Below are 13,453 nucleotides of genomic sequence, written 5' to 3'. Positions count from 1 at the left end.
TGTTCAGATATTGTGTGGTAGAACTCTAGCTTTGCCTAATGTTTTACAGCCCATTTTTCTAAATGAGGTACTAGTAAAATTACCCACAGACCCTTCTGGAGATGAGCCCATCTTCCATATCTCCCACATTGATAGAGTCTATACACTCCGGGCTGAAAGCATTAATGAAAGGTAAGTACCTGCATAGGCCGTGACAGTACTGAATTTGAAAAGTCTGGTGCAAATGTATATGATAGACACATGCATAACAGTCTTCAAGCAGTTTATCTTACAAAACTGGAGAATTCCTTCCACTTGAGAATATGGTGATACTCAATATATGAAAAGGAGGGAGAAATAATGATGTTTCCTGAATTCCGGTAAGACCAATGGTGAAATGGCTAGGAGGGCTGATATATAGGCCATATTTCACAACATTTTGTGTTAGCATAAGGAAGCCAAAAGATGCAATCCTATCTTCTTCTGTTAATGTCTGTTTGTTTGTGCCAGTACAATCATTTGTATGACTGTATCTTGAATGAGATTGAGGAACAGGTCAGAATTAGAACTTCAAGCAAAACCCTACCAAACTAAACCCAGTTAGTTTTAATCTGGTTCAGTTCAGACTGAAACAGTCAAAGGAATGGCAACCTCAAAACCTCAGCTGGTGATTTTTATCTCTGGCAAGCTAACGGAGACAGGATTACACTGATTTATACTGAAAAGGTTTCTCTACACAAAAGTACAGTCTTGAAAAATAACTTTTGTTAAAAAAGGAAAGCAAAGTGCAGCAAATGAAAGCAAAGTGAAATGAAAGCACAGCAAACCCGTCCCCCATAGTATAGACATTGTGTTATGCCAGCTTGCAAATGTATGGCCCCTAAAAATTCTGATGCATAAAAATGTATAAAACACCTTTTCTCCCTGCCTGCCTGACAGTGTTATTCATTATTATTTAGTTTTTCTTGCAAAAGATCATACTTTTATGGATCCCATTAGTCCTTTGGGATGCTGTCTGTCCCTCTGTGCCACAGCATGAACGAGCATCATGGTTAGACCCTCGGTGAAGAAAATTGAGAGACCCTTTTCAACTTAAGATCTGTTACACAAATCAGACTATTGCAATAACCATCTGTTCTGCATCAGAGCACTCACAGCAGTAGTCAGAAACATCTAAATTCTGCACCGCATTCATCCTACCTAGCTCAAGGAACTTCAGCGAGGTTCTTAGGCACAATACGCTGAACCATCAGTGGAAGGAGCCAGATCTGCACATACTGAACGCCCTCTGGAGGTGCCTGCCTCTCCCCATTCACTACAGAGAGAACCCACAGGAAATGCTGTCCGAATTTGGGTGCTCTAGTCAAATGCCTTTACTTATATGGGATACAGCTTTTGACTTTCTTTTATGCCAGAATTCCTTGCCAAATAAATGCATCATTTTAGGTGAGATACCTCCAGGTTTTCATCATTCCCTTGCTTTTGACTAAGAGCAACAGAAATAAAACATTAGCATCAATGAGTGATTAATTTGCCCATTTAATCTTAAAAGACCTTTATGATCAAAGACTTGGTATACTTCTGAAGCTGCTGTTTACTCTTTAGGGCTGAACTGTAAGACAGAATTGTCCTTAAGTGTTTTGTTTTCTTGAACAGCTCTCTGTGCAGAATACAGGTGAGTATTCAGACCCAAATGCCAATGCAAGTAGCTGCAATGCCCTGTAGAGCAGCAGCTCTTCATTTTGGGATCAGAAATGGATCCACGACTTCTAGATTCTCTCATTTTGCCTTGACTCAGGTCTCAGGCTCCATTCTATGTCACGGCAATTCTTCTAAACCCTTGAGGTCTCTTGGTACCCCTTCTTCCATGCTTTTTCTGTGTCAGTCTTTTCACTCAGTCTCTTAAGTAGGAAATGATTTCCCAGAAGGGCCCATAGGAAACCATGATCATTCATCATCTGCGTACTCTGTGAGTTATGCTTCATGTGTCCCGAGGCTCAGAAGGATTTTGGTATGAAACCTCAGGGGTCAAGAAAAGTGGCCTCCTCTGTAACATAGCTGACTTGTATCTACTGGCTACAAGAAGTTAGTTTATTACAATAAAGCAAAAGGCTTGGTGAAAGCAAACCTGTTATCTATAACTTTTGGTTTCTCACCAAGTCCCTCTAGCTTGTGATTCTCTTGAGCTTTCTTTGTGTGGTAGGATCTGCTAGCTTGAGATGGTTAAATTTCTGCAGGTGCTATAAATTCCAGTAAGATCTCTTCCAGACAGACAGCTTCAGTGTAGCAGAGCCTGTGATGGGGCCAGAACCTTGGCTGGGAAGGAGGGACAGCTTTACTTTTGTCTACTGTGCTGCAGGGAGGAAAAATGGAAATGGTATTTTGCAACTTCTTTTTCCTTTCCTTCTGAAGGACTGCCTGGGTTCAGAAGATCAAGGCTGCTTCAGAACTTTACATAGAGACTGAAAAGAAGAAGAGGGAAAAGGCCTACTTAGGTACAGCATGGGATGTGGGGCTGTCATTTTTGTGGAAAGATCCATGGGCAGGAAAATACGTTAACGACTTTTCTCTCTCCTCTTCTGTTTCACCACAGTTCGCTCGCAAAGAGCAACAGGCATTGGAAGGCTGATGGTGAATATTGTTGAAGGCATTGAACTAAAACCTTGCAGGTCCCATGGTAAGTGCCTTGGGTTTTCATAATATGCTCTATGAAGAAGACATTCCTATCTGTCGGACTAACTGAAGGAGGTTCTGTCCAAAACATGGTTTTGTTTAATGAAGCAGTTTTAATGAACTTAAAATATGTGAAGTGATTTTGTGCAGTTCAGTAGTAGTCATACAGTTGTCCTGCATTAAGCATGTTTCAGACAAACTTAGTTTCCACCACATAAGCCATATCATAAGTGATCATAAATCACAAAGTCCTGAAATGAAGAGTGGAAGGTGCTCAGCGCCTTGCAGACCTGTGTCCCTGTTCATTGTAATGGCAGTGAGGCCACAGTCTTTGCCCTGTCCATTGGCTGTTGGAGTAAAAGGATGTTTAGGAGGAAGATCACACACCTAAAACCACAATTACTCTTTTCTGTTTGTTTCCATCTTCCCAGGAAAGAGTAACCCGTACTGTGAGGTGACGATGGGCTCTCAGTGCCACATTACCAAGACAATACAGGACACCCTCAACCCAAAGTGGAACTCCAACTGCCAGTTCTTTATCAAAGATCTCGAGCAGGACGTGCTCTGCATTACGGTGTTTGAGAGGGACCAGTTCTCCCCAGATGGTACGTAGGGGGCTGCCACCCTTCCAAGAGTATTTTCAAATCTCCCGTTTTGAAGAGGTGCATGCCTGCTGAGGTAAATCATAGAATCAGAGAATGGGTTGGGTTGGAAGGGACCTTTAAAGATCATCTAGTTCCAAGCCCAACACTGAACCTCTTTACCCCTTTGCATATTGGAAGCCTACTCACCCTTGCTCCCCAGTGGAGTCATGCTAGTATCAGCACAAAAAGAATCAAGATCTCTCTGGGTTTTGCCGGGTTTCCTTTCTTGTGCAACTTGACAACAACTGAAGTGTGGTTTGCAATTCTGCTAAGTCTTTAAAAAACTCTGGATGCTGGTTGCAAATGGATAGATTAATGCAGGAGGAAGAGAAATGTCTTCAAGTTCCTGTAATATGCAGTAACAGTGGCAGAAATGAACTCAGGATTCCTAACCCAGTCTTATTTCATTACCTGGGATGAACATGTGGAGCACTGAAGAGTGTATTTTGGAGTCATAATCTCTCAGGAAGTATTTGGATAGGACTGTCATTCATGTGGCCAGCACCAGCTGGCCCATTGACCTTGTCACTAGTGTGATGCACTGCTTGGCTCTGTCATCTCCAGAGGGCTTCACACTCAGTTTGAACTATGCAGTGGCTTTTGGCCTTTTTTCTAACATATCATAAAATAAATAAGCTACTTGAAGCAAGGCAGCTGTGAATTACATAGTGGATTTTTCCGCTTATGGGACCTTTTACTTTTAATGCTGCTGCTGTCTAATATGGTCTAGCTAAAATCTTCTATCCAAATGGGCAGCCTTTGGCGTTCTTCAACTGCAAAAATATAGTTGGACTGAAGACTTGTTTTCTCCTTTTGTTGTGTGTAGATGGAAGCTTAGTTCCTTCTGCAAATTAGCATTTTATTGCAACATGAAACAGTTGTGTCATTTCTGAGCATGCTGTCTTTTTGCATTTCAGACTTTTTGGGCAGAACAGAGATCCGTGTGGCAGACATTAAGAAGGATCAGGGTTCAAAGGGACCAGTTACAAAGTGTCTCCTCCTGCATGAAGTCCCGACAGGAGAGATAGTCGTCCGACTAGACCTGCAATTGTTTGATGAGCCTTAGAAGGAAAGGGACCAATATTTTATTTCAGTCTGAGTTCACTGCAATAGGTGTCTGCAGAAGCTGTCACAAAATCCTTACTGGTGTGGTATGAAACTACTGCTTGCCCTTCACGTGTAAGAGGGTTATCAAAGCAAACAGGAGCATCTTTGTGCCTTGATAATTCTCACTGAAAAACGAATCCCAATTTAGTGAGGAGATCTCCCTCAATTTCTCTATGTGGAACTTGATGTTAGTTTCCTGGGTTTATGAAATAACCTAGTTGTTCGTTGTGCTCCAGTCTGAAAGGCTGGCAAACCACATAGGTTGCTGTGCTTGCTCCAGTTACCCTACTCTTTAATTTACATGACGAAGGCAATGTTGGTATGTTTTGGAGGCTTTCTGCAGGGTTTTCCCCCTTAAGGGAATTCTGTGCCTATTGCTCAGCAAAGTGGTGTGTAAATGTAACGTGAATGGAAGGAGCAGTTACGCCGTAAGAAGATCTTTGAAGATCTTCATGATAGTACTGAAAAGACTTAGAAAATAAATAGTCTATATCTATAAACAGAGAAGATTCTATTAACATACCACTTCATGACTCACATTGCCCCGGAAAATAAATTATGTACAGGCCTTCTGCACAGAGGTGAATTGCATTCGAGAAGAGTCCACCCACTCGGTACCTTTGGAAGTTGCTGTTTTCTGTAGGAACGTAAACGTTCGAACAGTAAGCAAAGGATTAAACAGAGAGCCCTGCTGTATGTTGTGCTATACCACTTTGATACTCCTTTACTACTGTCGCTTGATTGTGTGACCGCAGGTGGATGATCTGTCACCTGCAGCGGGGAAGAAAAAAAATCACGGCTCTAGCTCAGGAAGCTAATTTCTACCCCACAGAGTCTAGTTTGCAAAGCAATCAGTGGCGACCAGTTCTTAAACTGTGCTGTACCTAACTGTGTTTGACATCGTGTTACTGAATTCAGGGCAGCAGCATACTGTAGCTCACAAAGGTGTTTGTGGCAAGCCGGGGTGATCACAGGTTTGGTGACCAGAAACAGAGCGCTCGTGATGGTGCGGGGTGGGTAACCCCAAAGTAAAAGCCTTGTCATCTGGGGGAATGCCAGGGCTTATATATCCATTTAACTCTACGAATACATATGTACAGGCCCACATCCAGCAAACTTTCCTTGTTTGGCAAAGCACCCAGCTTTAAGCGTGCACTTAAGTCTTGTGTCCCTTTAGCACATGCGTAAGTGCTTTGCTGAGTCTGGACTTAAGAGAGAATAGACCCCTAAGAGTAAAATTGCTCTTTGTTCTGCTTGGATTCATTTTGTTCATGACCTATCATGCATACACTGGTATTTTTGTAAGGACTTTATTTCCGAATGGGAGGTGTCAGCCTGTTTCATTAGCATGTGAACGTTCTTGTGGAGCCTGTTGTTAGGTTTTGGTGTTCCTTGCATGTCCTTTCAGTACTGGTTTCCACCTTTCCTGTATAGGCGGTGTTCTCTAGCACTACAAGTCTTATTGATTTCCATTAGGAAATTAGGATATATTCATAACGGATAGGTATATACAGTATGGTAATAAGTGTAAACTGTGCTGGGAAGTGTCTGTGTATTATAATTTCCTAAAAGACCACTGTAATGTTTCAAGCAATGGGAAAAAAAAATGTATGTTGGAGGGACAACAAAGTTTACATTTCATACTTTTCAGAATCGCTTTATTATTTATTTATTGAAGATAGTGTAGAATTTTGTATCAGAAATGACAGACATACTTATGTATTTTTTGAAACAAAACAGAGATACACACTTTAGTTAGAAATTTCAACTGACCACGTTTTAGAGGGAGTGTAACTCCCTAGGCATGCATTTGTTTACCACTAACTGGCTGAAAACACGATTAAGAGAACTTTAAGTTTCTATTTTTCAATGTTGTTAAGAAAATTGTTTCAATTAAAATATGTAAATAGTACTAAACCCATGCTTTCCTAATTCCATATCAATACATTTTATTAAATATAATGTATATGAAAATACACATTGTTGTGGTAGGATAAAAAAAGTGATAAAATCTATTAATGGAGTAACATTAAATGTCATTGTCTAACCTTTTATTGCTGTCCTAATTTTACTCAGTAGCTGTAAATACGGTGAACATTCATTTATTTCAGTGTTTAAAAAGTAGCATCACTTTTTTATGGTATCATTTCACCAGTATGAATTACAGTAACAACTAAATAGACAAACAGGACAAAAAAGACCGTGGGTGTAATGCAGAAATCCTGGCCAGGTTTTCAAGGAGCTGCACCTTCCTCTGAGACTCAGCTGGTATTGGAAGCGGAGGACCCTTAGCTGCAGGGGCTCCTTTCAGATTGCGACCCTTGTCATGGGCTTGTACAGTTGCACCATTTTGGGGAATTGTAACAGAACTGAGCACCTTCCCGACCACCATCACTTGTGATTTCCCACTTGCCCTCGATGCACAGCAATGTTTAACTCCCATTAATGTCAACAGGAGTTACATAAACATGATGATAATGAAAGGCTGGGGTTCAGCTCCTAGATATCTAATGAATCCCTCATAATCAGTCTAATCCTTAAGAGGAAGCTTGTCCTAATCCCTGTGCATCAAGGACAGAATGTATATATACCCTTAGAACCAGCCGACTGTGCATCGGGATGTTGCTATTTTCTCGCTTGCTCGCCCTCAGTGCTCTGTAGCATATTGGCGCTGTTGGCTTCCCAGACAGAACTGCTTTTCACCAGGGTTAGCCAAAGGTTCTTGGAAACCCACTGACTCCTGCCTGGTTTTCCCTGTTCAGGAATGCTACAGTCTTGCACTTCACTTTGCATTAATTCCGCAGCTGCGTGGGCTGCAGGTTTCTGCTTTTCTACCCACTGTAGCTGCATAGACCTCCTGCTCATCCAGGACTTCATGCTGTAAAAGCTCAAGCCTTTTACTGAAAAAAGAGACTCATTAGCTGTATTCCTACTAGTGCTTTCATAGAGAAAACTGCAAGCTCTCATAGGCTTGTTTAAATACCACCTGTGTTCTGGAGGGTTTGGGGAAGGGAGAGGCACACAGCAATACCTAGGAAGTTAGGTATCTCTGTGTGTTAAGAAAGGCGGCTGGCATTACCACAACGTATGAAGGTCGAGCCATCGTCTTACAAGTGCCATGTGCTGGCTGTCAGGCCAAACTCTGTTAGTCTGTGCTACCGGTATTGAATACCTGTATTTATGTAGAACCTATTTTTCAGATGCTGGTTATTGATCTCTGAATATCTTCATAAAATAGCACACCTTAGCTCACAGGTCCCTTTCCAGCCTATCAAGATGTGTGTAAACTTTTCCTAATGTTATGCAAAACAACCACAACAACAAAATCAAAGCCCAGATAATACCTGATCGCATTTTGGATTGAAAGAGTAGATTCATGCAGATAAGCATCCCCACTAAAATGCAGAGGTTGTAAACCTGTACATTGTAGAGTTCTGGGACTGTCTGGCTGCATTTGCTTTGGTAAAATTCATCCTTGTAGAGAGGCTGAGTACAAGGTCTCTCCGTTACTCATCCTTAAAATGAGGCACTGGTGAGATGGAACTGGTACATGGGCCACTGGGACTGGCCCTCAAGATGGGGTTTCATTTCTACCTTTTAGCAGGCTTTACTTTTTTGGAGAAGATGTTTTGCTTAGAAGTAATTCTTCAGCATCAAACTCCTTGGCTGGCAATCAAGCCTTTCTAAAAATAATACTGTGACTTTTTAATGCATTCACTGCCTTCATTGAAACAGTGGTCTTGCTTTGGATAATCTGGGAGAAAAAAGCCCTAAGAGAAGAAAGAGCAAAATCTGCAGCTGTGAGAAAACATGCAATGGAAAAGTTGCACTGGTAGTTTGGTTTCCAAGCTGTAATTCTGGGAATTTCATTTTTCTCTTAGGTACATTAATTTTAACAAGGAGAATAGTGTTTCTCCCTAGTGCTTCCTTGGTTTTTAAGTCTTGTAGTAGAACTGAGTTAATGGGTCAGAAACTGGAAGGGAACAACACCCGTTTTAGAAATTATTAAAATGACTTTTGAAAGATGCTGGTGGCTGGGAATGGGCAGAATGTCAACGTTGTTGTGGCTGCAGACAGGACAGGATACAGGAGAGAAAGGAAAGGAATCTTTTTTTTTTTCTTTTCTTTTTTGGGGGTGGTGGTGGTTAGTTTAAAATCAGATCCACAGTCTCACAGCTTAACTTCAATTATCCAGGATCCCAAGCATCCATAATGTAACAACAGTGATTAATAACAAACCATGTGTTTGTCTTCAGCCTGGGAGAGCCACCCTGGATTTAGTGCAGCTCTGTATTTATGCAGGAGTTTGCGTGCACTTTTTTTATAGAAGTGGAGCTTTGCTGTGTTTGTAACAGCACTTACACTCCTCTTTCCAAGAGTTACCTTTGGAGATACACCTCTGAGGTGCTTAGGCACTGTGTTGTTTCAAGATGCTTTCACAAGGACTTCATAGGCTTGCAAACGTTGCTGTCAGGCTCTTTGCTTTCCTGGTGCCATCCAGGCAGCTCTCACGACCATCCAGGAGGTACACGGGTACATGCTCTTTCCATACAGGGAATCGGCTGCACCAGCATCAATGTGCCAGTTTTCTGTCTCTCAGAGGACTTGTTCCCCCAGCCTATAGTCGTGTTTGCCAGCAATGCCATTGTACATTGGCAGGGTGGATGTCTGTCCTTTCACCCGTATGCCTCCCCATTTAGGACCTCTCCATCATTGCTCTTATTGCAGTAAGAATCAGCCTGGTTTTGTCAATCTGCCTCGAGAGCATTTTCTCCCTGTGGAAAGGAGTCAGCCCTTCAGAGATGCCTCTCAGGAAAACTACCTGAGCTCATTTTCCTCTGTGCTCGGTCAGATGTAGCTGGAAGTCATCATGTCCGGGGCAGGTTCAGGTTTCCCTCTTTCAGGGGTCCAGCCTACCACCGGGCACGCACCCGTGCTGTCCTTCCCAACAGTGCCAGGCTGTGAGCTTCTGCTGCCCACGCTGCCAGCCCATAGTCCCTGGTTCATTGCCATTAGGGTTGAGGCTCACGTTTGAGATCACCTAGTTCCCCTCCCGGCCATGATTTTCTTCACCTGCTGAGCCTGTTGGCTTCCTCCAAGCCAAACACCGGCTGCGTTGCACAAACGAATGCAGTGGGCGACTGGAAAACACGTCTCACTGCCTTGCTCTGTTGCAGTCCCACTAGGTTTTTCTTCTGTGTACATCTTGTGAGTAAACTGGTGCTTCTGTCCTGTAATTAATTAAGTCCTTTGGAAGGCATCACTCTTTCCTTCCCTTTAACCCCAAGTCCCAAAGCTCAGCTGTGTGAAACAGTGCTTTTTTAGGGACTCCTTTCCAGGCTTCTCCCTCACAGCTCACCTGGCAGCTGCCATCTCTGCCACAGCCCCTGGCTCAACAAAGCACTTCGGCAGATGCTTAACTTTAATTTGTGCCCCAATTCAGCACAAAGGCATACGTAAAGCCAGCTGGGTGCCTACATGCTTTGCTGGAGATCCATGGAAGAATTCAAAAGGCTTTGATAATGTAGAGCCTACATTATGAAGTTGGTTCAAGGTCTGCAAGGATTGGAAGATTGCAATAGAGGATCAAACAAGAAGTCAAGATTAAGATAAAATACAGTAGTAGTTTATAGTCTTCGCAGCTGGATCTGTTTTCTTCCTTATCTTCCCAAAAGTGGTTTTAGCCACTAAACTCACCAGAATTGTATTTACCGGGCAAATCATAATTCTTATACTTACAGGTTGCAGCACATTTGGAAGCACTGTAAAATAAAGAAACACTAGGCAGACCTTGGCCTTGGAAATACCAAGTACCTTGCCAAGTACAGTGCTGGTAGAAAGCCAGTCTGTAAAGCCCTGCGAGGTTGCATAGAGCCAGTGAGCTGCCTTGGGCACCTTGAAAGACAAAGCATGTCGCTGAGCGGACACTAAGCCAAATAACTGATAAATTACAAAACTTTTTTCTAGATGCACTTGATTATTACGTATTTTATCAACATGAGTTTTTATGAGGGAACTTTTTAAATGTTCATTTTACAATTTTTTTACCCTTAAAAATAAATGAATCACTTTTTGTTACATGTGAGTAGGGTTGGGGGAAACATTGTGGATAATGCAGTTTTTGTAATATTATTAAATACATTTTTCAAAACTAAGATGTGAACAAACTTTCAAAACAAGTCCAGACTTTTGCTGCAACAGTGGTGTCTAGTTTCATACTGCTCTCCTTGCCACTGTGATATTTCAGTTTATTCAAATCCAGCAGTCAAAACCCTTGAAACACAGAAAAGCTGGGAATCAGGTTAAATCACCTTAGCTTTGAGGGGTTTGCTCTGTACGTACATTCCACATGTATCTTGGTGTTTGTTTAGCCCCAGCACTCTTGTTCTACATGCGTATCGATGTATCTATAGTTAAATATGTGCTTATATATATATGTGATTATTTGTATATATAATATAAAAATACAGCTATGTTGTCATTGTCAAATACTGAGTAAATCTAACAGAAAAGTGTTTATAGGCACCCAGTTTTGTCTGTTCATTTAAATATTTTAAAATAAGGACCGTCCTTGGGAAATTATTTTTCTGTACATAGGACGATATATTTAGGACCTAATTTAAAAGAATAAAGAACTGCAGTAAAAACATGTTAAACTAGCCTAGTTGCTTGATAGAGTTGTCAAAGGCTCTGCTGCGACCGTAGGTGAATTCCTTGTGCTGCTTGTAAAGCTGCAAAATTGTCACTAACCCTGGATTTAGCGGTCGGTTCTGGGATCTTAAAGTGTTGTGCAAACGAAGGGAGCCGGTGCTTCCTCTGAGACCCCCTGTCAGACCCCCAGGCAGCAGCTCCTGCCCGCCGCGGTGAGCGCAGGGGAAAGGGGAGGGCTGGCATGCAGGGGAGCTGGGGAAAAAGGGAAGAAATAGGGGCAAACCTAAAAAGTAAGATCTTGGTGAGCAGGAGGATAGCTGCCCCTCCAAAAAACATGGGTGGGTGTCCATCAGGTGATGGATTGGAAGGGAAATCCCTCCCAGCTGTGGTGGCTGCTCCATGGGAAGACCCTCATGGCGTAAACCGTTCCTGCCAGGAGGAAGAGGGGAAGGTTGGGTGCAGGACCCTAGTGCTGGTCCGGGTGCTTGGCCAACTCGCTGCCACCGCTCTCACTCCCTCTTGCCCTGTCTCACCGTGTCTTTCAGGGTCTCCTAGGTTTGCACCACCACGCTCACCCTGGGATGGGCTGGTTTTGGGGTGACCGGGCAGCACCGCCTGAAAGGTCACGCTGGTGAGGAGGCACCTGCACTCACCCTCCTGCACCGCACGCATTCATTGCACCCAGGCGAGGCCACCGCCGGTACGTGCTCCCCCGTGGCGAGACAACCCCTACCCCACAGGGAGAAGGCGAAGGCAAACCACCCCACCGTGGGGCAAGTTTTCCTGGAAGGCTTTGGCTTTGTTAACAACTTGTGCAGAATTACCCTAGTCCAGTCCTCATTGTGCTGAAAAGGAATTTAGATTCCAGCAGCCTTTGCAGACTGTGTAATGGCTACTTTCTATTTTGTGTTGGTAATTGTTGAAAAAAAAGATAACCCTAGTATTTTTCTCAATGTTAATACTTAGAATGCGGAAATCCCCCTCCCCGCTGGTGGTGGTGTTACTTATTTTAGTGCACTTTTTGCTGCCAAATGGTATCAATTGGTTTCCTTTTTTTTTTTTTTTCTTAAAAAAGTATTGTACTGTCTGTAGTATTCACATGAACCTAAAAATTACAAAGGCATTGTAAAATAAGATCTGGCCAAATAGGAGAAAATACTACTTTTTTTTTTCAGAGAAAATGGAATTAATTTGTATTGTTCATTTATATCACATGTAACTATTCTACGGTAAAACATTCACACTGTGAAGTTGGCTTCTTTTGGTTTTTTAAAGCATTTGTAATAGGTATAACAAATAATTATGAATCAGACGCCACTGTTCCTCATAAGACAATTTCAACTATAGTTTGATTGCTGTGAATGTGTTGTTTCCTCAGCCACGCTTGGTTAAATAATTATATTTACAGACCAGGTCCAATTAAGCAAAAGTCAAAATAAGTTCACCTGTTTGAGGAACTGTGCTGCTTCCCAGACTGCAGTCACCGAGGTGGAAACTGCTGCTATGGTTCTAGGCTGTGCAATTTGTTTGAGACAGATGAGGCTGTAGTTGTGCAAGTGAAATTATGCAAGAATAAATCCTTTTTTTTTTTTTTTTAAGTTTAACTGCATACTGGTACATTCTTGAGAAGTGCTGAAGAAGAGTGATATGGTGTCTGACACATTAAATCTTCAGATGAGTACTTTTGACAAAAGGGCTACAGAGGTATAAGCAAAGTGATGGACCCAGCAGCAGGGAAATAACTTACCAGCATTTAATGTCTGACACGTGCCACTTTTCATCTCTGTAACGCATTGTTTGCATTTTTTTAGATTTGAAAATTGAGAGTTGTGCAAATCTGTAGTAAGAAGACAGCAAAAATAAATTATAAAAAAAAAAATTAAAAAAAACCACCCACCCCCCCAAAAAACCCCAACCAAAGGCACTTGCTTAATAGGCCAGGTGCCACTACTTTGTGCATGTTATGACTTTACACAGGCCCTGCACTGTGGCCAGGCATGCCAGCAGCAACGTTTAAGCAGCTTCGCAGCGACTGCCTGTGGCTCTGCTGCCTGAGAACATAGGAAGTCCCACGTTGATCTCTCCCCTCATTTTTGTTAATAATGACTGAATTTTGCCAGCTGCCCTGAGGGCAATATCCTCAGTATCCTATTAAGCAAAGGGTCCCTTTGTCAAGCTCAGCACCCACTAATGCCTGCACCTTGAGGATGTATTTTTTCACAGCTGTTTGGAGCTGGGATGGCACAACAGGACAGTGCTGTAGCCAAAGTGCCAGTTTGTAAATCACAGCTGCTGTAGCAGTAGGTGACCTGGGACATGTCAGGAAGCTTGCCAGCTGTTTGCAGCTGCTTTGTCCAGGCCACGTTAATCCAGCTGGGCAGGGGCCAGCATCTCACTGC

The 13,453-nt window shown here is 42.6% G+C and overlaps 1 protein-coding gene across 5 annotated transcripts in view; it reads left to right on the top strand.

Annotated features, from left to right (window-relative positions):
* ITSN1 (intersectin 1) overlaps positions 1 to 12,645 on the top strand; it is a 147,322-nt gene extending 134,677 nt beyond the window's left edge. For all 5 annotated transcript variants that reach the window (XM_052794726.1, XM_052794722.1, XM_052794723.1 and 2 more), the window contains 5 exons: positions 50 to 171; positions 2,392 to 2,474; positions 2,573 to 2,656; positions 3,084 to 3,257; positions 4,214 to 12,645. In XM_052794726.1, the coding sequence (XP_052650686.1) occupies positions 50 to 171; positions 2,392 to 2,474; positions 2,573 to 2,656; positions 3,084 to 3,257; positions 4,214 to 4,362 (612 nt within the window). In that variant the 3' untranslated portion in view covers positions 4,363 to 12,645. The remainder of the gene's footprint in view (positions 1 to 49; positions 172 to 2,391; positions 2,475 to 2,572; positions 2,657 to 3,083; positions 3,258 to 4,213) is intronic.
* Positions 12,646 to 13,453: the final 808 nt, after the last annotated feature.

Source organism: Harpia harpyja, chromosome 8 (assembly GCF_026419915.1).
Source record: "Harpia harpyja isolate bHarHar1 chromosome 8, bHarHar1 primary haplotype, whole genome shotgun sequence".
Taxonomy (NCBI): Eukaryota; Metazoa; Chordata; class Aves; order Accipitriformes; family Accipitridae; genus Harpia; species Harpia harpyja.
This window is presented reverse-complemented; position numbering and strand designations above follow the sequence as displayed.